Here is a 25882-nt window from a genome sequence, read left to right on the forward strand (position 1 = left end):
AAGCCGTAGTATTGATATTGGTCATCGTTTGGGCTGGAGAGAGCTCAGGAGAGGGGAATACAGGTCCTTTGGGGTCAGTGCCTTGTCTCTGCAAGTGGCTGGCAGCAGATGCTAAAGAAAAGATCACCGTAGGTTGGTTGTACAGCGATGCTCCCATCAGGGTATCCTCCCAGCGTGCTGCAGTCTGGAACCGAAGGGTTTCTGAGCAGAGCTTACAGCTCTCTTAAATTTAATAGCTTTCAGTGGATATTTTTCAGCTGATTTCAGCCAGTTTATGTATTTAGCATTCACAACACCTCGTGGTGATGCAAGTGTACAATTTAACAGTGCTTTATGTAGAAAAACTTCTCTTATTTTCCAGCGTTCAAGTTAAACGTTCCATTTCATTCTGCATAGCTGTTGTGTTAAAATAAGCAATAAATGCTTTCCTGTACTTGTTCTTCATAATCTTGTCCTATTTCTCTAGCTGTTTCTTCTTCTAGCTGAAAAGTCAGTTTATTAATTTCTTGTATGGAAGCATTGGTTGACCTTTTTGCACTGTTTTCAGGTCTTTCTGTCTTCTGTACCCCAAAGGTGGTAATGGTGTATGATATATTTAAGCTGGGGAAGCTGTTTACGCAGACATTATGATGTTTGGTTTTCTGTCCTGGGCTTCAGTATTTTGATAACTGCCTGCGAGCTGTTACTTCCAGAGGAGTAATCATAGTGACCCTGAGATCTCTTCCTGCATGATAATGCTTAGTGTAGAGCCTGTTGGTTTAAGTACGTAGCCTAGTGGTGGTGTTTTTGTGTGTGTGTGTATTCTGTGTTAGCTTGCATTTATGAACATGGAATTTCAGCTGCTGATTCTTATAATCCATTTGTGTAGTATGAAAACAACCTTCTGGGGTTCTTGTCATTCAATCTTAGTGTTTATTTTTCTGAATAACTCTGTACCATAAGTGAACTGCCTTACTGACCTGCTCATCACATTTTTAAATCCTCTGAATAACAAATACCAGTATGGACCTCTTTTTGATGCTAAACTTTTGGTCTCTTCGGGGCTTCCATGTGATACTTTCATGTACTCTACCCCTTTAAAATTTTTTTCCTACTCTTTCCTCTTCTCCATCTGTAGTCAGTCATTAATAACTTCTCTGACAACTTAGTTGAAGAGCTTTTGATAGGAAACATTGTGAAAAGCTTTTTGGAAATCCAGTTATCCTGCCTTGCTGGGTACACTGGCTCATTCATTCCTACTTCAAGAGCACTGTAGCAGGCTTGTTAATGTTTCTTCTACAGAAGTTATGGTCACATTTCACCAGTCATATTTGTTAGTGGCTAACAAGTCTGTGCTTGAGTTTTCCTTTCTGCTCTGTACAAACCTAGATTTTACTGGACAACCATTCCTTGAATCCCCTGACGTTTGTTAGAGAAATCAGGTGCATTTACCATCTTCCTCTCACCTTACCTGATGCCCGTGTTAACTTACAGGTTACGTGATTGTGAGCCTTGTGAGTTTATCATTCCTGAGATCTAGAACGCTTGTTCTGGCTCTGCCCAGTAAATACTACCAATTTTAGGAGCTAGTGAGACTCTTTTTTCTTCATTTTAAGTCTTCTACTTGCAGAGAGAACAAAGCTATAAAGTTTAGCTAAATTTGATATCAGAGAAAGGAGGAACTATAGAAGACAGAGTTCCTAAGGCTCTCTTTTTGCAAATTGCGACATGGGGAGGTTTGGTAGCAGGATGTTCTGTACCATCTAAGTGTAGCAAGTGGTTTGTGAATGCAAGCAGAGGAAAAGAATTTTGAAGGTCATCAGAAATAGTGCTATTCTTTAGCAATAGGAAAATGCTGATGTGAAGATCTGTAGTGTTAGTTCAAAGTAGGAATTCAGGGGTAGTAATTCAGGAACCAGATGAAACATTTCCATGTTACAATTTTTTCAGTGGCTGCGTTAACAGAATTTATCAGTCATCGGTGTTTAACAAAGGTAGAGCTGAATCTTGAGGTACTAGGCTACAAGGACTATAATCTGATCTGAGTGCTTGGGGCAAGGAGAGTGAGAACAATTGTCAAACATAAGATTTTTATCAGGTCTAAGGGTATATTTCTGTGTGGTTATACTTGTTGAGAAGATCAAATGTTTGATCTCTTTTTTTTTTCTTTAAAACTCCTGACATTCTTTTTAAGTAAAATGGATAAATGGATTTGACAAATATAGATGGGGGTTTTCTGAATGTGGTATGCTCATAATGAAGGGAAGACTTGGCAGGCAGTACCCATAGGCTGGGTGGTTTGACTTGCTTTTTCAGGTTACTTTTGACCACACTGAATTTAGTTGGAAATTTGACATGAGCTAAGTTCACATTTCCTTAAAATGTAGACAACTGGAAGAAAGCCCTCTCTTGTGCATCCTGGGGGGGGCGCCCGCCCCCCCCGTGTTTTTTTTTTATTCCAGTTAATAGAATAGTGATTAAATTGGCCACAGTATTGTAAAGGTGGGGAGGAAATATCTGGGATCTGCTTTTATTTCAAGGCCTGTCATTAAAATTACAATATTAAAGAAAGGCCAGTAAAACTGTAGTAGATTTTTATAGAGGAAGGAGTTCTTCCAAATACACAGTTATCACTGAATATGAGCTATGTTCTAGTGCTAATTGTGACCTTTGTTATTAAAACAGCTGTAGAGAGAAAATAATTGTCAAAACTCTAGGGAGGAAACACATGGACTTCTGTGGTGATTACATGAATAAAACAAGCATGTATGTTTCTGGTGACCTTTTCAGGGATATATTTGTAAACCTACAGTGTGATGACTGGTGTGTACCCTAAATTTACATACTGATGTGTCTTTGTTTTATCCGGATCAAAGCCATCTGTTGGGCATCTCTGGATTACTAGGCAAATGTAAAAAGCTTTAAGCAGATTCGCAGCTATTCTTGGGATATAATTTTAGTAGAATGAATTATGTTGCCTGTTAAGTAAATGTGAAGTAATTAACCTTTTGATATATTTTTTTTTTCAATTTTATAAGTCAAAATTTGTGTAGACGTTTCAACTTTATACAAGTATTTAATATACAGAGAAGGAATCAGTCTCTTTTTTTCCGAGACGTTGTGACACTGGGCAGCGGGGGGAGGATGCTCACCAAAAATTGCCCCTCCCTACCTGAGGGGAGGGAAAAGTTCTCTGGGTTACCAGATACTGCAGTTCCCCATTTAAGTCACACCCAGTGTAGGCTGGAAATGACCAGATGGTGTAACATGATCATGGTACAATGCTATGGCAAGCTATTCACTTCTGATACAGGGTTGTCTGAATGATTTTTATAGACTCAAGTTTAAATATAAAATTCAGAAAACTTAAATATACTGTATTGTATGAAGTTTAAAATCTTAGTGCTTATTGCTCATGATTTTTCAGTTGTGACAGTCTAAATTTGGCCTTACTAGATTGGATTTGTCTTGAGTCCTGGCACAGTCATCAATCCCTCCCCTGTCCCCCAGGACACAGAACAGTCGTTACAAGAACAGCTCCATTCAGCTCTGTGCTTGTGAAATGTAGTATAACGTTTGAAGTTTAGAGTAAACTTCTTGAAAAGGAAGATAAATGTTAGTGAATTATGTAGGAGTTTGTGGGGTTATTCATGTAGGTTTTTGTTTAAATTAATAAATAAATAACTCTTCAGGTGACTTTCAAGGAGTTGAGTTCTGCTGTGTTATTATCATGATGGCTTTTTAAAGTGTGTGTTTTTTTTTCTCTTGTACTCCGCTTGTTCGGACTTCTTTGGTTTGATTATTGGTGTTAATCAAGCTCTCTGTGACTTTCGGTATGAATATTTTTTGGGGGTGGGGTTTTCATTTGTTAGATTTTTCTTCTTTTTTTTTTTTTTTAGTTGCAACGAGGTGGCTCTGCTGTTACTCCTGTTGGCTCATGCAGTTCACTCATGTGAAATTGGGCCCTGGAGGTTCTTTTTAACAATCCTCCAAGGTCTTGTTCACCCAATTTCTTGATTGGAACAAGAGTGATGCTGCCAACGGGCAGAGAACTGCCTGGCAAGCACTGGGTCATTACAGATTTTTGGGTGAGTCATCAAATCTATTGGTGAAATAGCTGCAACAAATCCCCTGTATGCTGGAATGGGCACAGAAAGAAAATCATTAAGTAGTTACAGCAGATTTGGTTGTTCAGAGATTCATTCTTTTCTCCCCCCTGCCACCGGTGGTCAGTCAGATTTTTGGTGTTAATATGAGGTGCTTGGAAACATCAAGTGTTGATTTAGCTTCCTACTGCCTGTTTTCACAGCCAGAATTTAAAGGGAGTGGGAATCATAGCAGAAGGAGGGGAAAAAAACAACAAACAACAAAAACTGAAACAACAAATCTTGTTAACTTTTTTTTTTTAGTTAAATCATTTCTGTGTGTTAACTTTGGATAGCTTAGGGAGATCCCTAAAATACTTTTAAATCTTGTTTATTATTTTATTATTCTTCCATAATTACAAAACAATACAGCTTCAAAGATGTTCTTTGATATGTTACAGTGGTTAAAAAGAGCATTAAGAGTCCCTTATGAATACAGTGTATCTAAATTCATTTTGCATCTCCTCTGTCTTGATCAGGGATGCTCATCTTTAGCTCTTGCATACTTCAGTGAGGCTATTTTGGGCTCTGTTGCTCCAGGGGAGCTGCCTAGATTGGCAAGGAAATGTAGCTGATGGATCTTAATCACTAGATAGCTTTAAAAGTCGTGGCTAAGGTCCTGAACTGGCAGTAGAAGCCATGTGGAACTGATGAGATGATTTTAGCACGGGACTAAAGGCTTGTGGCATTCCTTTTTGCAGCTGACACAGGGATTGTCTCGTTCTGCACATTGGAGTTTAATTCTGAATACAGTGTGCAAAGATGGTGCATGTACAAAATAGTGACCGCTCTCTGAAATGATCGCCGCTTCAAAGCTAGTGCATTCTTCCGATGCCATATAACAATCTGAATTACTTTTATTGTGTTGGTTTTAACAGTTGGAGGAAGCTTTTGAGTATAGCACTCACCAAATCTTCATTTTTATTTTTAAATCTGTTGTATTGACCAATATGCAGTGTATTGCTAGTTGCTCTTTCAAGACAAAAGGCTCTAGATCCTTCAGGGCTGCTTGATGTGAGAAGAATATAGTTGTATTATCTGGACTTTATTGTACTACCTGAGTATTCTTGTGTTCTGTAACTTTGCTAGACATCCTTCTGAACCCGTGTTTTTTTTGTTAATTTTAATTTTATCCTCTTCCTGGTGTACCTAGAAACAATGTGTCACCAGAGAGTAGTCTTCAGAAAACATTTACACCAAATAACATGGCATGCAGGTTACAGGACTAAAATTTAGAGAATCATTCTATTCCCTCACTTGGAAGCAGTCCAGTCTGCTTCTAGTCGAGCATTATTCTGACACAGACCTCTCAGCCCAAACAGTGTTTGCACTGTAGAGACATGTGGATTGGTGATGTACTTACAGGGAATTTGGGTTGTAAGATCTCATAATGGGTATGTGGTCGCTTAAAGAATAAAAGCCAATTTCTTTGAAATTAATTGCATATCTGAAATGTGAGTAGTGTTTTTGTAGAATTTCCAATAGTACTTAATGGAATTTGTGTGTTTTGAGTTTCTTAAGAACCTTTTGAAATACATTATTAGAATGCAGGTTTACAACAATGCCAGTAATGAGAATATACATGTTTAATTTGTCTTTTTATCCCCCCTTTCATTTGCAGGTTTCTCTATCCAATGGATCCAACAGAAGCCAAATAAATGAGCATGTAAGTAGTCCTGTGTGGAGCTAAGAATTGGACTCGATGATCCTTATGGGTCCCTTCCAACTCGGGATATTCTATGATTCTATGAAATGTGTCCTCTTAATCTTTATTTTGACTTTGAATTAGATTTTTAAAAGCATTGTTGACTTGGGTGATTGGGGAGGCGGGGGGAAGAATAGATCGACTGACTTCACAGCAGGTCTTTAAGGCATTGCCTTTAGAATCTGAATGTTCACTTGGTTCATTTCTGGCCATCTTAGTTTTGCAGGAAGAAAAAATTGAAAAATGTGAATGGGCAAGGAGGAAAGGATCAATTTCTTAATAAACAACAGCCTTTAGATTGTTACAACATTGACTGTGTTTTCTCCCTGCCTTATGTGTATTTTCTGATGTGCAATTTAGTAGTTGCTGCAAGGTTTCAACTCATCTGAGGAATAATTGTTTAGCTTTTTGTGCAAGTACACTTATGAACCTGAAGAAATATTCATCCAGGTGGATACCTTATTTTCTAGTGCTGAACACTCTGATGTGGCTGTGTACTAATAGGATTTCTTAAAAACTTTGTGTTAACTTTAGGCACTATGTTGTGTGCTTTGAAATGTCAGTAAGGATTCCTATTGTTTCTCTTTTATTCTCAAGAGACCTTGTGGATAGCAGACCACCCATGGCTGTCTGGTGTCTTAAATAGACAGCAGATTGGCTTTCCAAAGGATAGCTTTTCCCACAATTATAAAAATACAAGGTTTTAGTGTCAGAACTTCAGAAGATGCTTTTCACTGAGTACACATTAAGAGGAATTAGTGGCAAACATGACTGTACTGTAAAAGCCTATGGAGTACATCTTAAACTGACTTGAGATTTGATCCAAAGTATTAATTAACTGAAAGCCTTCTTTCCGGTCAGATGAATAGTTTCCCTGAAGTGTCATTGTTCACCTAACAGCTGATGGCTTACACTGGCTGGATCTTAAACATCCAAGCTGGGCTTTAATTTTCCAGCAGTGTGTCAGTTCTAACACTATTACATGCCTTCAGGCTGTGAGGTGGAGGTAGGGTGAGGGGACAATCAGCTGCTTCTTTCTTATGTATGAGTTTTGGTTGGCTTCCAGAGGGCCAGTGCTGTACTCAGTGGCTGTGCCAATGGAGTTAGGCTTTGCCTTTTCCTTCAGCAGTTTTGGAGATTTTGCAAAGGAGCAAGCAGCTTGCCAGGGAAAGGCAGTGTAGCTGTGTATACGCAGTATATTAAGGAATATAAGTTAAGTTAAATTTAGATAGTTAAATATTTAATATATATAAGTTCCGTTGCTCTGTTGGCCAATAAATCTTTTCTAGAGCCTTTGTCACCTGTTAATAATTTCATTAAGACAGATATATGTTAAAGCTTCACATAAATTTATCTTGATAAAAGCTGCTTCCTGGTTATATTGCAGAAAAACATTAAATATTTGGCTTGCTGTGCTTTCTCTGATGTATGTTGACAGAAACAACTGGGTTATTTAAAATGTCTTTATACTTTTCATGTATGCATGGTGTTTTAGTTAATGATTTACAAGACTTTGTTAAGTCTAACTAAATACAGATGTGTCATTTCTACAGTATATTTGCTGTGCTTATGGTGTTCTTCACTGTGTGAAGAAGTAGACAAATGTCACGTGCCTTAAGTTCAGTACTCTCTCTCTCTTATGCCTGCTTTAATCTCCTAGCTGTATTAGATGCTATTGTTAATCTAAAATGCTCTTGCTATTTTAGGAGATGCCTACGTAACACCAATTGTCGGGAATTCTACTAAATACTTCACTGCTGAACCAGTTGCTCAGGTACCCTGCCTGCCCTTGTTGCTATGGGAGATTGGAAGACTGTTACTGTGCCAGTGCTGTCATCAGGTAAGCTAGTAATATTTTGAATTTAGTGGATTCGCTAGCTTTACCAGTGGTATTATAGCTGCTTAACAGAGATTGGGGTTTTATGAATGAGATAACAGCATGTTAAATGACATGAAGTAACTAGTCTAGTAGATACAAAGCTTTTTTTTGGGGGGGGGGATTGAGTCCTTGTAGAAATGCTGCTTTAAAATACTATTCTTATATATATATATTTATATATATATATTAAAGTTCTAAGGCTTTCTAATAATTTTTTAATATACTTTTCAGATTATTTCGCTTTTTAAGAGAATTCTTAATTTGTTCTATGTTCTCTTGCCTTGTAAATTGATGACATTTATTGAAAGAGAATGTTTTTTTTGCCTGCTTATACCTAGTAGAAGATTAAATGATAGCACACTTCCTTTGACTAAGGATGTCATACATTTTGGAGGAATTCATAACTAAATTTATAGCTTTTGCACATGTATAAATAAAGTGTGTATGTTTTGTAGCAAGCCAGTTAAGAAAGATTGGAGAGTTCTTTCATGGAGGGAAGAGTAGTAAAAGTTGAAAGATACAACACCTGAAAATGTCAAGTCTTTAGATTTTCTGTGGAAGTTTAGCTATCCTTTTTATTGTGAGTTGTTTAATATATGTTATGTTGTTATATTTCATTATAGATGAAATTCTAAGCTCCAGACTTGTAAATGTCTATAAAGAATAATTTTAGTAGTTAGGGGATCTGTTTTTTTTTTTTTTTTTTTTTTTTTGTATGCCATGTCTTAAACTACTAGCCCTGACTTGTTTCTTAATATTTTTAACTTTTAGATAGCAAAAATATTTTTCAATATACCTCAGAAAAAAAGATATCACCCACAAGCATGAACTCACAAGTGCTACGCTTGCCACTGCCTTCATCCAAAAGCATGCACAGCTTTTTCAGTGCCTTTTGCACAGAAGAGAATATTGAACAGAGTATATCCTATCTCAACAGGGTAAGCCAGATCTTCTTGTTTATTCACCATTGTTTGAAGATGACATAAAACCAGTTTTGGTAGTGAAGAAGCACTGGATTAGGAAGGCTTCTTTCTTAATGCTAAAGTTGGTGTGGAATATATATATATTTTCTTCATATAGGATTTCACCTGCTATTCTTTATTTGAGAGATTGATCCCATTATTTATCCCCTCTCCCCTTTGTCTTTCACCAGGAATTGACAACATTGGGCTTCCCGTCTATTTATGTGGAGCCCAAAGGAAAAGAATTAAACTTAATATCCATCATAAATTGCATGAATGAATTGCTTGTACAGCAGCACAAGAACCTTCGAGCTCAGGAAGAAGTAGAAATGCAGCATCTGAAACTGGGTAGTGATATGGATCACTTACAGAACTCCTATGCTAAATTAAAGGTAGAAAACAAGATAATTCCACCAATATAATGCAGCACTTGTGTTTAACAGATACTGTACATTCTTAACAGTGAGTGATTTTTTTGTTTTCCTTGCCAGTTCTAATCTGCATTTGTATTTTTATGTGCATTTTTGTTTTTGATTTTTTTTCCAGTGGAAAATTTGTTAATGAAATGTGAATTAATGAAAGGACTGAAAACTTGCTTAGAATTGTGATCTCTTTCCTCAAGGAAGTGGGAAGACTGTTCAGATTGGAAGTGTTAATGCATGCTGTAGGTGAAAATGCTAAACACATCAGTTCAGCTCATTGAATACCATCTAATAGGATATGCCCTGTTCTAAAAAATAAATTCACAAAATTTATTGTTATCAGCAACAGTGACATGTACTGCTACTTACACAGGGCTTTTACCACTCTTTCTCTATATATGTAGCTTTTTTTTTTTTGGATTCCTTGAATAGCTGACCACAGCCCTTTCATAAAGACTTCTCAGAAGCTTGCTGGCAAAAATGAGATTGTTTCATTTTACCACAGGATAAATACCTGCAGGTCAGTCACTGTGAAGTAGCTGATGCATTGGAAGTACACAGATTATGCTACTTCGTGGGTACTCATATGTACAGTCATATCAGAAGACTTGTGTTTCCTTTGATTCTGCCCGGGGGGGGGGGAATGATAAATAAATCAGTGCATGACTAATTTTGCTTTTCAATAAGACTGTCCAGCACTCTCCTTATCAAATACTGCTATAGCTTCTCAAAATCACAGGAGCCCTTCTGCTGAGATTAGTCAGCCACACAGAAGTGTTTTGATGTGACCTTAAAAATCATGTGTAACTACACTCATTTTTATATGCTCTGTGTGTTACTTTTTGTAGACAAATGGCTTTTAAGTTGAGGGGGCAAAAAAACTTGTTAGCACTACTTCAATGTCAGGGCCTTTAATTTAGCTGTCATCATATAAGGTTTCGTATGTAAAATCTTTCAGATATCCTGCGGCAATCCTCTTGACATATGCTATTGTGTTAAATGTGTTCAGATCTAATTTGCTTAGAAGCTTTTGATGCTTACATAATTTTACTTACTTGTAGCTCACTACATGTACAAGAAGAGTTTGTATGTAGTGTTTTCTTCTGACCGTTCAAGGTAGCAGTTTCAGGTTTGAGTCACGTGTTTGTGGAAGAAAGTTCTTAAATGTCAGTTGTGCATAACCTGTTACAATGAGATCATTTGTCCAGCCTTATTCTATATATGTGAAATGTCCTATTTGCTTTTGCTATGGTCACAACTTACATACCTATGTTAATTGTTTCCTTGATTATTTAAGGGAAACCCTCCAGTAAAATGGTAGTCCCAAATTCAAACAGGTTGCTAAGTATCCACCCTCAATCTTGTGGTACAGATATGCTTACAGAATCCTGACTTACTGAAAAAGCAGTAATTGTATAAGATAAGATATGTTAAGCACCAAGCTATTTTTTTTTCTTGTGGGTGGGAGTGTTTCTTGTACTGGAGAATCATACTGCTTGTTCCAGAAAATAGAATTAATTTGTCATTAAGAGTGCAAAGTGATCATGAAACATCAGAGGTCAAATATAGGAAGACTTGACTCAAGTGAGGTGATTTTGCAGTTTGTTTTTTTTTGTGCTGAACTATCAACATTCCTTTTTCTAGGAACAGCTGGAATTATCTAAAAGGGAAATAGTTGGACTTCAGGAAAGGGACAGACAACTGCAAAGCAAGAACAGAAACTTGCACCAGTTACTTAAAAATGAAAAGGATGAAGTGAGTTGTTGTGTACATCAACACAAATCATTACATAGGTTTTCAGTAGTATGATGATGTTTGCAAGGTATCTGGTAGCTGTTTACTTTTTTTTTTTTTCATGATGAATGTTGTATTTCAGCAAAGAAATTGGTTTGTGTTGTGTGTCAAATAGGTTCTGTAAGGGGTAGGTCCAAGTTATAACAATGGTAGATAGTACTGTAGAAACACATGCAGTTTTCTCATACTTTTTGATTTTAACTTTATTTTGTAATGTTTAAATATTAGGAAGTAAGAGGATACAGTGTGATTCAGTTGCTTCCTCAAACCTATGTGTATAGGAGCGCTTATTTTTTGTTAAATTGTAGAGGAGAGCAAAAGGAATGGGGAGTGGGTAGGGGGAACCACAAAACCCACACTCATTAAACTTCAGAGTCTTGGAAGAACCAAGATCAGAAAACACTTAATTTAGTTTGGAATTTGTTTCCAGATTCTCCCCAGCCCTCTGTACATATATGGCTCCTAAATTTCCATGAATGTTCTCTGCATTCATAAACATGTTCATGCAGTTAGCAATCATAGTAGTATCAGTTTATAATGAACTTCATAAAGTTCTAGCTTAAAATGTTGAATGTTCTGCATGTAGTTAAAACTGATGCGTTGGAGGAAAAAAAAAAAACTAATGATAGTATGGGTCTAGAATGTGCTCCATGATATGTTTATGTTCTTATAGACTAAATAAAATAGTCTTCCTTTTCAATTCTACTATCCAAAAGGAGAAATGTGTTTATTTTTTTAGTGTAAACCTAATAAAGCTACTTTAGAGGTAACCAAATCCTAAAAATTAATTACTGAAGACAGAGAAGGTTATCACTTGAATCGCTAAAAGATGTACTTAGTTGTACTGGGGAACTGTAGCATTATAATATGTTGCTTGTGGTGTTGGTTTGTACATAAAAGCAACAAAACTTCCGGAGATAGGTCAGAACCGATATTTTAGAGTACTCCTGATTCCTGTTGTCAATTCCTTTAACCAGAAACAGTTTTATATAAATGTTATTTCACTTCTTTGTTTTGGTTTTCTGAAGAAATGTTTCCATATATACATTAGTTATACATTAGTTGAAATCTGTTTTTTGTGCTGTTGTTTTTAGGTACAGAAGTTGCAAAACATAATTTCAAGTAGAGCTACGCAGTACAATCATGATATGAAGAGGAAAGAGAGAGAATATAACAAATTAAAGGAACGCTTACATCAATTAGTCATGAACAAAAAGGACAAAAAGATTGGTAAGTAGAGTTCCAGAACAAAATAAACTATTTTGTATGTTAAAAGTGTTTAAATTTGGTTCTGGGTGTATTCGTCTCACTTTCCCAAGTGTTTAATTTGTGGATCAGTGAATATGTTGTGAAATTTCTGTGTCAGAAAAAGCATGGAGACCATCATTGGAAAGGAAGTCCTGCTCTTCCTTTCTTATCCCTCCTGCTACCCTCCAAATATTCTCAACTGTTTGCCATTTGTAGTTTGTCATATTTTTAGTGAACTGTTTTAGTTCAGTAAACCAGAAGAAAATAATGTTGCTGAGTTGGGTTTTCTGCTAGTCTCGTTTGACACTGCATGTGAGTAAGCCAGGCTGGATTATGATACTGTAGCAGGAACACCTATTTTGGCAGCAGAAAATCATTAGATATCAGCACAGTAATCTCTAGAAGCCTCACCCTAAAGTGAACAAATCTTAACTTGTCTCATGTTGCTGTCTCTGGTTAGATACTGCTAGTTGAAGTATCAGCAAGGTCAAAACAACCAGGCTTTAAATCTAGGCCCTGTTTCCTTGAGAGCTAACTAGAATTGAACTTTGATCCCTAACCTGATGCAATTTTAAAATAATTGATTTATATTATTTATATAAAAGCTGAAATATGGATGAAGGTGCTGTTAAGAAATTTATAAAGTAAGAGACAGGATGAGAACCCGTTCCCACCCCAGGTTTCCGAACGCAAGAAGTTATTTCTTTTTCTTGATTATATTACTCTTGTTTTGTTCAGGACGGCAAAGTGGTCTCATCTGGGCCTTAAGACTGAGGGGAATATTTGGGTAATATGGTCTCTTGACAATAACTATGTGTAAAGGCAAACAAGTAAATGTAGTGTCATCTGAGTATTTATATACTTGCACATTATTTCATACTTTGAAATATCCTTTTCACTTGCAGCTATGGAAGTTCTAAATTATGTTGGTAGAGCTGATGGGAAGAGAGGTGCATGGAGGACTGATAAGACAGAAGCCAGGTGAAATTCTAGTTATTATAGAACAACGTTAATTGACACATGCTGTATTTGTTGTCTTGTTACTGTAAGATTTCTGCTTCTAGAAATGAAGAAGAAATGTACAAAGTTCTGTTAAGTGACTATGAGCAACGCCAAAAGCAGCTTTTAGTGGAAAATGCTGAGCTGAAAAAAGTTCTTCAGCAAATGAAGAAAGAGATTATTTCACTTCTCCCACCACAGAAACAAAAACCTAAAGAAAGGTCTGAAGATGGGCCAGTAAGTATCCTTCAGTTAAAATTAAATGTGTGATAGTTTGCAGTGCTGGAGCCATTTGATCATCAAAAAGGTAAACTTCCTTTTGTAGGACTTGCAGTGGATTACATATCCTGTGCTGTACTTGAAATCGCTCATGTTTAAACGTTCCAATTCCGTCCATGAACAATAGCAAGTCTGTTCTTCCTAGCCAATACATGGGAAGCTTGAAAGTATACTTCAAATGAATGTTAGATGTAGTGACCTGTATATAATTCTCTATAATGATGCAGTTTGGATTTCGTCTGCCTTTCATAATAAGTTGAAACTGGCTTTCAAGGTGCTTATGCAAGGAAACCAAGCTTTCCATAGAAACCACAGAGGGTGGGGGGTGGAGGAAATGTAATTAGGGTGTGCTCTGTTTAGTCCATGGGTTAGACGAGTTAGTTCATTTTGCAGAGCTGCTAGTACATTGCAGAAATATGTTTTTTTCCCAAGTTAGATGGTTTAGTGTTTTTTTTTCCAGTTCTAAGTATTTCTTTGTTTACACAATATGTTTTATGGCTACTCCAGACTGGGGTTTCATGGGGTTAGCATGCATACATACATATACATGTATGTATATGTATATAAACAAATGTTTTTATAAAAAGGGACAAAACTCTAGAAAATACAGTTTTGTTTTTTTTTTTCTTACAGCACTTGCTTTGTTCCTTAAGGTCTTACATGATACAGGTTTGAAAGAAAGTGCTCACTTCATATGTAAATGAATTATTTAGATGCCTTTGAGCTTGTTTTGGAATTTTCCATCCCATTTTTCTTATCTACTTGTAGCTAAAGAGGCTTGTATAGAATGGTTTAGATGCTTGAGAGGAGTGGAATAATTCATGTCAGGTATTTAAATAGCTATAGCTTATTAATTTATAGCCACTAAGTTGTTGCGGGCTAGTCCTCTCAGACTCTTCTGTTTTAGCTCTTTAAGATGGCATTCAGCTTTGGTTTTTGAACAGCAGTGTGAAATGGAACTGTGAAAGGGCTACTTCCATTGTACCTTAGGGTGTGTTTTGGATTTACTTAATTCTCAGAAGGAGAAAAATAGTCCTGGAACTTGGAATAGTGGAACTTCTCAGCAGTCTGAACTTTCTTGGAGATTGAATCTTTCTTGAATCTTGAATCTTTCTTGGAGATTTGTGATACTAACCTAGAGTCTTTCTAGCTTATACATTGTCTTTGTGCCAGGGTTTTGGGGAGTGCTACATTTCTTCTTTCTTCATCATTATGCCATCAGGGAATTGAACTCCCTAACAGACAAATTTCCCTGGAAGGAAAACCCTTTTCTATATGTAAGGGTTTTACTTTGGTTTGGTAAATTAAATCTGTATACATATTTACATAAACAATTATGTTTATTTGGAATGGTAAGGTGGTTTGCAACATTCTTTGCTTCTACTTCTGCAGGTGTTGTCAGACCTGGAGGAGGACATCGGAGAGTTAAATAAAGAGAATATGTGGGAACTGTCTTGTGAAACTGTGCGAGAGCAGCTTACCAACAGCATTAGAAAACAATGGAGAATGTTGAAAAATCATGTTGAAAAGCTGGACAACCAAGGTGATGATTAACTCAATTACATGTACATATAAAATGCGGCTAATAATTCCATTTGGTATCATAATCTTAGGATTTTCTTTACGGTCTGGCTAAACTACGTGGAAGCTAAAATAGAAGGGATTGTGACCTGGTAGACTTCCTGAAAAGGCTTGTGATTGACATTTTCTGTATGAGTTTTAATTGAAGGAAGTTAGGAAAGCAATTGCATAGCATGCCTGTTATCCTGACAACAGATTATTATAGTTTGGCACAGTAAACAATGACTTTCTGAAGAAATAATTATTTTTTGTTTGGAAATACACACCCAGGAATAAATGTTTGTTTTCTTTCCCCACCTCTTTGAGGTGTTTGAATAATGCAGATATAACAATTTGAAGCAAGTGGATGCAAAATATGTAAACCCTTCCTGGAACTTAGCTTTGCCACATCCATACCTCTAAGTCTCCTACTGGCATTCTAAAGTGAACTGGTTGAAGGAATGGTGCCGGGCTCTTCTCATTTCCAGCTGTTAAACAGCATTAAAAGACAGCTAAAAATATATAAAATTCTTTCCTAGTATTACTTTTCCAGTGAAAGCAAATGGTGCTGCTACCACAGGGATGTTTGCAGACAGGAATAATACCGAGAAGGTCATGCATTCAGTTGCAAATAAAAGAGCAGATGGTCTATAAGAATATGTTTATACTATAGAAAGGATTTTAAGATCGCTTGTTCTGAGTAATACTTGATTTTGTATAGCTAACTGAAAAGTAATTGTAAGCATCAGGAAAAATGCTTTGTGTATTTGTGCTTTTCTTGGAGTCACCTTTCTCTTTTTTTTGAATTTATAGAGATGACTGTTCTAGTTCTTTAAATTCAGTTAATGTTCAATCGCTGTCATCAGGGGATCAAAATTTGGCTTATTATGATGACCATGATAACTGTGCATGAAATAAAATAATGCATTATATGATTGTACAAAAATACACTTTATTCCTCTCTAATTGATTCCCTTGCTGGGGTAAAAATATGCACACAATGTTCTGACTGTAGGCTCTGTTTCCCCTTCACAGAACTTGAGGGAAAAGTCTTTCTTTTTTTTTATCTGTGATATATATAGTTACTGTCATATTTTTATGAACACACAAGCCCTTTAAAAATGGACTCAGAAGAATAGGCTAACAACATATATCAGTGAAAAGAAGTCTTCATTTGTCTTGATTTTCAGTAAGTGCTGAAGCAAATGACTTTTGTGTGTGACACTTCTGTTGCAGTGCATACTTGTAACTTACCTGGGGAAATGTAAAACAGATATGTTTTTTTTTTTTTTTTTCTGAAATGGGTATTTTGCCTAATTATGTGTGTAGCACCAATTCTGGTACTCTTGTCCTGATAGAAGTAATTTTGAATATGTACATGTCTTTTGGGATGAAACAAATACAGCTTAAAAACCTTTGCTATTGCTCTGAATCCCCAGTGCTGTGAAGGATTTTTGTTCTAAGTAGCTTTTTTCCTCCCTTAGTGTCACGTGTGCATTCAAGAGCTTTGGATGACAAAGATGTAATTTCAAGGGAAGACCACGAGCTGGAAACTGAAAAGCTAGAATTAGAAATTCAGCAATGTAAAGAAATGATCAAAACTCAGCAACAACTGTTACAGGTAGAAGGCTTTCATTTTTTTTTTTCCTTAGTTGAATTTGTGTGTCTGTGGTTTTTTTTTTTTTTTTTTAAATGTGTCACTTCTCACCTCTGAACCTCTTTCCTTTATTTGATTATGCTTTTTAACAGAAAGTCTTAGTGGCTGGTCTGCGTATGTGTGCTAGTCAGTTGGTTAGTAATTTAATGAGTTTGTAATTCTGGTAAGAATAATTTAGGGGGAGGTGAACAAACATGAAGAAGGAGGCTGGGGTCAGCTGCCTGAACAGAGATGTTTTGTTACCTGCCTGAAACTCTAGCCCAATCAACTGTGTTGTTTGTATATCAAACTTCAGCTTTTTTTTGATTAAACTGAATTTATGGAAATCCTGCACATCTTTACAGGCCTTCCCAAATTAATATTAGTCTTTTGTTGCTTTATATCTGCAGCAACAGCTTATGTCTCCATGTGATGATGACACCACTCTATTACTACAGGACTGCTATTTGTTGGAAGAAAGAGAACGTCTTCAGGAAGAATGGAGGCTATTTCGAGAACAAAAAAAGAATTTTGAGAAGGAACGAAGAAGTTTTACAGAAGCTGCTATTAGATTAGGACTTGAGGTATTAGAAAAATGGAAAGGTATTAGAAAAGGAATTCCTATGAAAGATGTGTTGCTATTGTTAGAATAAAACTATTTAACACACACTGAAGTGCAGCCATCTAACAATTTCTGTATGGAGATGTTAACAAGCAGCTTATTCTCATACTGTATAAAACATCTTTGGCAATTGTGGCAGATCATTTGGTAGGCACTTCAATTTTTTTTTTCAGATGTACTGGAAAATGTAGTTACTGCAACTGGAATGATCCATTTGTCTTGCAGCTTTTGAAATTTCTAAGCACTTCTGAAAAATCAGTCTGTTTCTTTATTAAATCCTTTATATAATCCTGTTCAGGTTGACTTTCTAAGAAAGCAAGGCTTATGCAAATTTTTGTCAGATGTGGCTATGGTGTTGAGTTCTCAAAGATTTCTAAACATTTTTAAACCAATGACTATTGCAGACAGCCAAATAACTGCTTTCTCTTAATGGAGTCACTTTCTGTTCTTGTAGTTAAGCTGTCCAGAAAATACATGCATACTGGAACAGAATGGGGGTAGATATGTCTATAAATGAGCTCTAGCATGTGTGTCCTTTTGTGTAGCCAGTAGTTAGGGTAAAAAGATGAAGGGGATTACAAGTTAGCAGGAGGGAACATAAAATGTCAAGAACTGAGTATTTTGGATTTTATTTGAGATGCTGGCATAACAGTGACAAATATTGGTACAAGCCACTACATATATAGACGTGTTCTTCAACTTTTTCATTTAGTGTTACTTTAATTTCAATGAGTTCTTGGATTTAATGGTTGAAATAGATTTATTAGTTTTGAGAGATGATAAATACTAATAGTTTGTCCAGAAATGTTTAAGACTATATTGCAGCATAAACGTTAACTACCTATGCTTCTGCTTGTTAAAATACTTAAATTTGAAAGAAGAAACAAGGAAGTAGAAGCAATACTCTAAGTTTTGTAGGTATCTGTGGAAAAGTAGGCTTGCTCTGTTTTCTGCTGATACAGTAAAATGTATATATATAATGGGAGCATGCCATTTCACTGATAGTTTTGGAGATAAAATAGCTTGTCTCTTGATTGCGCAGCCTTTCAATCTTTTGAAGATTGTCTTTAGCCAGTGTTTTCCTCTTCCATGCTCATAGAGTAGTCAGAAAAGGAAACATCCCCTTTCTTTCTGCCCAGTTTTGGATGGAAATAATCAGTGTTATTTTCAAAGTCACTTTCATCTGTTTATGAAAAGGCTGAGGGTTGAGGTTTAAGCAGTAATCCTTACTGGCAGCTGCCCAGAAATAAGGGGTACGTGCAGGAGGTAGTGCTACACTGTGGGGGGCAGGAGAGCACAGGAGGCAGTGATAGGAGACTGTGTCACTGGAGTGGAGAACAGTAAAATGAAGGGGTTATTCAGACCTTTGTGAAACAAGCCATGGGGTTTGACTTGTAAATAAATACGCCCTCAGCTATTCCTTGTAGGATTCAAAAGCTTGCTCTCATGACTGTAATGTGTTAAACTGCTGGCTCACTTTAGTTGCATGCACATGCCACAACTTCTGATTTTTAGATGGAATAACATCAATTTAATGTGGACTATGCTTGTTCTTGTGGTTGTAAGTGTAAACTGGCATTTTTTTTTCCTAGAGAAAGGCATTTGAAGAAGATAGAGGAGCATGGTTGAAGCAACAGTTCTTAAGTATGTCTACTGATTACAAGCACTCTGAAAATGTGACAACTCCAAGTGCCTTCTTAGGAAGCAAGTATTTGGTTCAAATTGTGTTACTGTAGCATGATTTTTTCCCCTCTTAACTAGAAGATGCAAATTTGAACAAAAGTAAAACTATTTAAAACAAATAAACCTACCTAGAACAAACATACAGGAAAAGCAAACAAAAAAAAAACTTTCCAGGAGAAATTCTAACAATTTCACTTACTGTATGCCTTTACCTGTCAGGCTAACTAATAATAGTTCAAAAAGGGAATCTTGATAATTCCCTCCCTGATCATTACCTAGGTAATGAATTTAGATTTGAGAAGGGATCAGGTGAATGTTATGTACCTGACAGCTTAGCTTTTAAGAACAGAGAGCTCTTGGAATTACCAAATTAATTAAAATGTGGGCATATTCGTTGTCAAGGCTGTTGGAAAAATTCATGGCATGTAGAAATCTTTATAAATAAGAAACAAGCTCTGAAGAAGGCAGCATTTGCTCTTTGAGATGAGGCAATACTAAACAAGCATTCCCATATAAATTCGGTAAAACAGAATCCTATGTAAAAATAGTGAAAATAATGATAAAATAATTTATATAATAAGATAATTATAAGTATATATTAAGAATTATAATGATAAATTTGAGTGATAAACAATAGAATTTCAAGATTCAAATCTTAAAGGAATCATTTCCTCAAAAACGATAATATGGCTATATGAGTGTTTTATAACATGTTCATAGCTTGGAAATTTGTTTTTATTTAAAGTATTTTTGACTTCCTCTTTCTTTTTTTTTTTTTTTTTTTTTTTCCCCAAGCTGATAAATTGATTTCCCACCCCTCCTTATGGCTGAATATGCAAATTCAGTGTTTTGGTCTTCACTGCTGAGTTTTTGATAATTCCCCTGCCCTGTTTCTTAGAAAGTAACAGCAATCTTTGTTAAATGGATTCTTGTTGTGGGAGTCAGCATTTTTAGATAAACGTGTAAAAGAACTGGCAAGTAAAGATAAAGCACTTGAATCTGTATTCTTGTTAGGTAACTAGTCTGCCTGTTGTATTCTGTGTCCTCCTTGTTTCTCCATGCAATTCCTGTAGTGCTTTTGTACGTGTGATATGAAGTGATCTTCCATAGCAGGAAAACGTTTTTATTTTTAGAAACAGACTTTAAATTGTTTGGCTTCTTGCTCATGAAGAACGACTTGATTTTAATGACGTGTGAGCAGCTTCATTTTTTTTTTTTAAGGCTGTATACCAAAGCTTTTGATTTGTAATTGACTTTTTAAAGTTCTGGTGGCTGTATTTATTATTATAGACATGCTAAAAGTTGGGAGGGGGAGTGTTTATGCTTTTTTTTTTTTTTTACTGCAGAAGACATAAAGGATCTAGTCCTTCAAATGTTTTCAATTGTAGTGTATTTTAAATGATATGTATGCCTTCTAGGTTCTGACCAAGACAGTCGGTTAGTGAATTCTACATCTCAGCAAAGGAAACCTCACTGTACATTGAGTGGTCCTGTTTCAGCTGAACCCTGCCAGACGTCTCAGTATATTTCATGTAACAGGTATCTGAAATTGTGTGGATTTTTTTTCTTAGTGCTGAGCTCTAGGCAGAGCAGAGGCTAAGTTGTGATAATTTACACAAAGTCTGATCTAGGTCTTATGATTGGTAGCAAAATATCAATATTGTAAAAACAGCATTGTGATTCTCTCTGAAGTGTAGTTTGTAAATGAATAAGTAGTTATTTACACTAACTTTATCTTTTATACCAGTTCCAATGCTGCATCAAAGAAACCTGCTGGAGACGGCAAGCCAGATCAGTGGGAGGAAAGTGACGAAGGAGAAATCGAGTAATGCACAAAGTCACAGGAAGACTCTGGAGTTGGCACTCTGCTATGTAGAAACTTGCACATAGAACAACTGCCTTAGATTTCCTAGGGTTGCCTGCAGTTCTGTTAGAGATGTGTTCATAAACACCATTCTAAAGTGAAACAGAATGCTGTGAGTTTGTTCATTCTTGGAAGATTATGTGGTGATCTGAACTGTGGTGTGTGTAAAGTGTGTGTGCACATGGCTTATTTTTTTGGACCATTTCTTGCCACTTTTTCTTGCAACTCTTGGAAGATGTTTATTAAAAATATATAAAAGCTTTGATATTTTTCTAGTAACAGAAGCTGTGATTCTGTGAATGAAGCAATGGTCTGAAACTTTGGCTGTAACAAAATATTGGATCCTAATCCTTTCATCGTGAACAGAGATAGCACTTTTAGGAATTGTTTAATTATTGCAAACACTCATTTATGTCTGAAGTCTAACTGGCATTAAAACTTCTTTTGCCTCAACTTGAATGTACAGTATACTGTAGATTTTTAACAAAACAAGTTATATATTTATTAAGTTGTGTGATTTGAAAATACCTCTTTAATATTTCAGGTGACCTAAAGCGCAAAATCTTTATATATTTGTAAATAGACAAAGTGATTATGCTAAGAAACCATGAAATGAAATACATGCATCCATAATATTATTTTAAATGGTATTTTAAATTGTTTTATAGTGACACTTGGTTTACAGATGCATTAGGACTTTCAATGGTTAAGTCAGGAATCAAATTATTTCAAATGTGAACAATAAATGTTTAAGTCTATTCTAAGAAACCCTGATTCTGTGTTTCATGAGCACTACACTTTTAAGCCATCGTCGTTGTATGGCCAAGATTCACTATGTCACCAAGTCTGTCTGATGTTGATTTTGTTTTATTTCTTTTTAGTGGGCTCCAGAATTTTTGGGGTAGCCCTAGGGAAATCTGCTTTGTTTATAACTTCCTAAAAATTAGCCATGTAGAGATGAAATGTTCAAAGTATCCTTCAACTGAATACAAACCATGAACTCTTCCTTGCCCATTACACATCAATTTATTCTCTTTTAGATGTTCATGTATTTGTTAATGCATGTGTGTAGCTCCAGCCCTAGTCTAACTGACCTTTTGGAAGGTGTCTAAGACTTTTGCTCTTCTCAGGGTCATAGGAAGGAAAAACTCTGAAGCTTAGAACCCTACCCTGAAAATACATTGCTGCTGTGCCCCCTATCTTCACAACTGATTGTAACAGAGCATCTGGACTACCTGGAAAAAAAAGTAAAAATTGAGTACTGAGAAAGAAAGGAAACTGGAATTCTTCATGCAGCTAAGATAGAAAACATTGAAGTTTTTGCTGGTTAGTTCAGTGCCTTCAGTTACAGCTCAAAATGAGGTAGCAGTCAATGCAAGCTGGGGAGGATACTTTCTGTGTGAGAACCATACTGCATCCTTAAAGAAGCAGAATTGTATATGTTGATCTGGTTGGTCAACTCTTTCTGCTGAAATACTATTTTTTTAATAGTCTTTTAAAACAAAACATTTCTCCAGTTCCCTCACAATAAGTGAACAGTAGTCATATCATCTGTTTAGGTACTGCTGAGCTTACAACTTCCACCCAATGCTGAACAGAGCGTATGTGACTTTTAGTTATGGAAGAGTAGAAATTGTATCCAAAAGCATACTCAAAGATGTAAACTGAGTATTTTCATATAGTGACAACTAAACGAGAGGAGCAGTTTACATGCAAGTTTCTTATTTTCAGACTATTAGTTTACTCAATATCATGGAGTCATAGAATGGTTTGGGTTGGAATTCTAACCCCCCTGCATGGGCAGGGACACTTTCCACTAGATCTATTGAGGCAATTAACAGGGTGCCGCTAGGGGCTGCTGCTGTTCTGAAGTAATTAAGGTGTGTTCTTTAGTGCTTTCTTGGAACACTTAAACGTGTTCTTGCTGTATAATTTAGTTGGATTTTTGACTAGGTATTTTTTCATGACAGTCACTTTTAAGATGATAATGCCTCTGAAGAGCAAAGTAATTTATTATTTAATCTTTTGTGCTTATTGAATGATTAGGAACTGATAAATATTTCATACTAACTCTTTGCTTTAAATTTCTGTAACCCATGCCATGGAAGTGGAAATTCAGTTTAATGCGTATATGGAAGAACCAACTGCATTAGTTCTGTCTCCATATAGAAGGCGAGTGTGCCTAGAGAAGGTGAGTCCTGTGTCCGTAAAGAGGGTGAGCGTGCCTAGAGTTTTTGGATTACCATACCCAGTGATCAGGAAGCTTCTAAAACTGCAGCTACTGCTAAGCTACTGCTAATAATGTCCTGGTTGGTAGATGGTGATGTTATTTCCAACACAGCAAAGTGTAAGAATGTTAGGATCTTACATAATCATAGACTTGAGGAGCAGAGGAGAAGACTATTCAGAGAAATGCCATACAGGTGTGTTACCACACATAGGCACCTGTTTGAGATAACAGGGCAGGTGGCCTATTAAGAAGGAACAAGAAGTGGTAACTGCAGTGCAATGACATGTAAAGTTATTGTTAGCTACTTATGCATGATATTGAAAAGATAAGTGGTTCTCTTACACTCTATGGTGTTTTATTTCACAAAAATCTTTAAATATGGCATGCTTTGCATGCTGCTATCTAGGTTTCTTTTTCAGTCTACATGGTGGGAGAGTACTTTTACTATAAATGTAAGTCTGATTAGGTAGGAGAACTTACTTTCCAGGATTAGTTTGCAGTTGTTAAGCTTTTTTTTTTTTTTTTTTCTTTGAGGATGATACAAGTTGGATTTTGTAAAACAGGCTGTATAGCAAAAAAATAATAAAAGATTTACTTATGAAAAATTTCTCCCTACAAACCAGCCCCCTTCCTAATTTGAAGTACTGCTTCTAGTAGCTTCTGCAGACTTGTTCTGCTTAGTTGCAGCAGGATGAAAATACTCCAATGTGTATGAAAAAAAATCAGACCATATCCTTGCTTTTCTCTGGGATTGCTGTGTGTACGCTTCAACTGGACCAAGGTAACTATTTAGTAAATTTCCTAAGTAATATCCATTTAAAGAGTTTATTCTTGAACAAAAAATAAGTATTTCCAGGATAATGGGAATACTGCATGTGTTGCATGCTACTACTTGTGCTTTCTTTTTTCTTTCTTTTTTTTTTTTTTAAGTTGCAGTTACCACAAAGCTTTTGCGTGTAAAAGATACGTTTGCTTCTTCACCACCCTAATCTACCTTGGGAGGGAAGTAGATGACAAGATATGAAAGATATAGTTGCATCCAAAAACTGATCCCTGGGAGAAATATTCTTGTTGTTTGATAGTTTATTATTATTTATTACAATACATCTGTTCTCCAATGTTCACTACTCCCAGCAAAGTTGTGCTGTACTTACACAACAAGCGGCAATCCATAACAGACTGTTCTGGTTTTCACATTGATGCTGTACTCATATACATGCACAACTCAAAACAAAACATGACTACAAGACTTGCAACTAACTGTAACGCATAACATTTAAGTTAGTTATAAAGAAATGGTCAGCTAGTAAAAAAAAAAAAAAAAAAAAAAAGTTACACCGAAGAGCTGGCCATGCATCATTAGGAAAAGGTTATCGCTGAAGCACAAAGTGTGATTGTCTGCTTAAACTTAATAATAGGTTGATAATCATGTAAAAGGAGATGTTTCTGGCAAATTCCTGCAACAACATTGTAGTATCCTGAAGTGAATTCTATGGCAGTTTCCAAAACAGAGGTTGCACAACCCCAGGTGGATTTAAAATCCAGTTGAAATCCATTTGAAAAAGTCAAAACTTGTGGGACAACAATCTAGGAAGAGCAGTTGCTAGAAAATGCTGGAATAGAAATCACATAGTTGATTTGTGTTCATTAAAACATTGTTTGCCACAAACTACTCTCTTGTGGTAAATCTTGTAGGTACTGTGGGAACAGAAATAAAGCAACTGAATAACCAGTACGTCGTAGATTTTGAATTAGAGTAGAATTAAAGGGTTTTTGTGTGATTTGAAGCTTCTAGCTTTCTGCATTGCTTGAAGCTGCCCCTCCAGAACTAACCTTAAACTTGGAAGACCTTGCACATTTTTTTTGGTCTTTGTTGTTGATCCAGCTGCCACCCAGCTCACTTTGGAAGGCTAACTTTTTTTTGTGTATGGTTGACAAGAACTTGTTTGTCCTTTTTCATTATTATCTATCACCACGTTCAAAAAGGGCAAGAACTTTTTGTGCATCTCCCATTTCTGAAGACACCTGGCCCATTGCCTCCATGCTCCTGACACTTCTAGAACAGGGCACTTTTGTGAATGTGTTCTTGTGCTGTTAGCGATGAAATTGGCTGCAAGCCTGCATCAATTCAGGTACTTGGCTGCATTTTGTATTTGGCTCCTTAGGAAATGCAAAAGTTCTAGTTGACCTGCACTTCTATTCTTCCTGCTTGCTGCTGAGAATCCCTGTGGGTTTTAATTGTTCACGTTTAGCTGTCATTTACCTTGGAAGACAAAATATTTACAGAATGCTTATGAAACCTTCGTTCATTTAAAAAATATTCCTGGTCAGTGTGACCGGAGCTGAAAGGACACATTGATCCTGTGATTTACATAAATATACACATTCCATATACTTTTTCTCAGTCGGATGTTAAGCGTGCTTTGGTGCACATGTAAATATAAGAATAGCAAGGATTTATCTACCCTTGTCTCCTGTCCACAGGTGGGGACATAAACCGAAGTTGAGGTAAGAGAGAGAACATAGTCAATGTATGTGACACTGACTCTGCTTTGTTAATTGGGCTACTATCAGTTAGATAACAGCTTATGTCAGGTGCCAGGTCAACATAACCTGGGCAAAATCAATCTCATCTGTGGCAGGACCACATACCAGCAGCCAGCCATGACTCAGTCTAGGAATCAAGTAACATGTCTATTGTAAATTTATTGCAAATGGCCTTGTAAGAGTTTTTTACTAAGATAAGGGGAAACTTTTGGAAAATCCAACAAAAGTTTTATACAAGAAAAACAGTGGGATGCCAAGGTATGACTTGATTTTCATTTTTCCTTGTGAAGAAAAGGTAAGATTGCAAAAAGGGAAGTGTTTACATAAA

At 36.2% G+C, this 25882-nt stretch overlaps 1 protein-coding gene across 4 annotated transcripts in view; it reads left to right on the forward strand.

The window, feature by feature from the left end:
• Positions 1-21545, forward strand: part of SSX2IP (SSX family member 2 interacting protein) — a 28054-nt gene extending 6509 nt beyond the window's left edge. Inside the window, exons 2-15 of one of the 4 annotated variants that reach the window (XM_035333629.1) lie at positions 5746-5790; positions 7536-7669; positions 8480-8646; positions 8862-9062; positions 10737-10847; positions 11981-12116; positions 13040-13115; positions 13199-13370; positions 14805-14955; positions 16457-16593; positions 17019-17192; positions 18823-18934; positions 20332-20452; positions 20661-21545. In XM_035333629.1, coding sequence (XP_035189520.1) covers positions 7627-7669; positions 8480-8646; positions 8862-9062; positions 10737-10847; positions 11981-12116; positions 13040-13115; positions 13199-13370; positions 14805-14955; positions 16457-16593; positions 17019-17192; positions 18823-18934; positions 20332-20452; positions 20661-20742 — 1683 coding nt within the window. In that variant the 5' untranslated portion in view covers positions 5746-5790; positions 7536-7626 and the 3' untranslated portion in view covers positions 20743-21545. Of the gene's footprint in view, positions 1-5745; positions 5791-6816; positions 6836-7535; positions 7670-8479; positions 8647-8861; positions 9063-10736; positions 10848-11980; positions 12117-13039; positions 13116-13198; positions 13371-14804; positions 14956-16456; positions 16594-17018; positions 17193-18822; positions 18939-20331; positions 20453-20660 lie in introns of those variants that run through there. The other 3 variants (XR_004752974.1, XM_035333631.1, XM_035333630.1) reach the window with 3 other exon arrangements.
• The last annotated feature ends 4337 nt before the right edge of the window (positions 21546-25882 follow it).

This window comes from Oxyura jamaicensis, chromosome 8 (genome assembly GCF_011077185.1).
Source record: "Oxyura jamaicensis isolate SHBP4307 breed ruddy duck chromosome 8, BPBGC_Ojam_1.0, whole genome shotgun sequence".
Lineage (NCBI taxonomy): Eukaryota > Metazoa > Chordata > Aves > Anseriformes > Anatidae > Oxyura > Oxyura jamaicensis.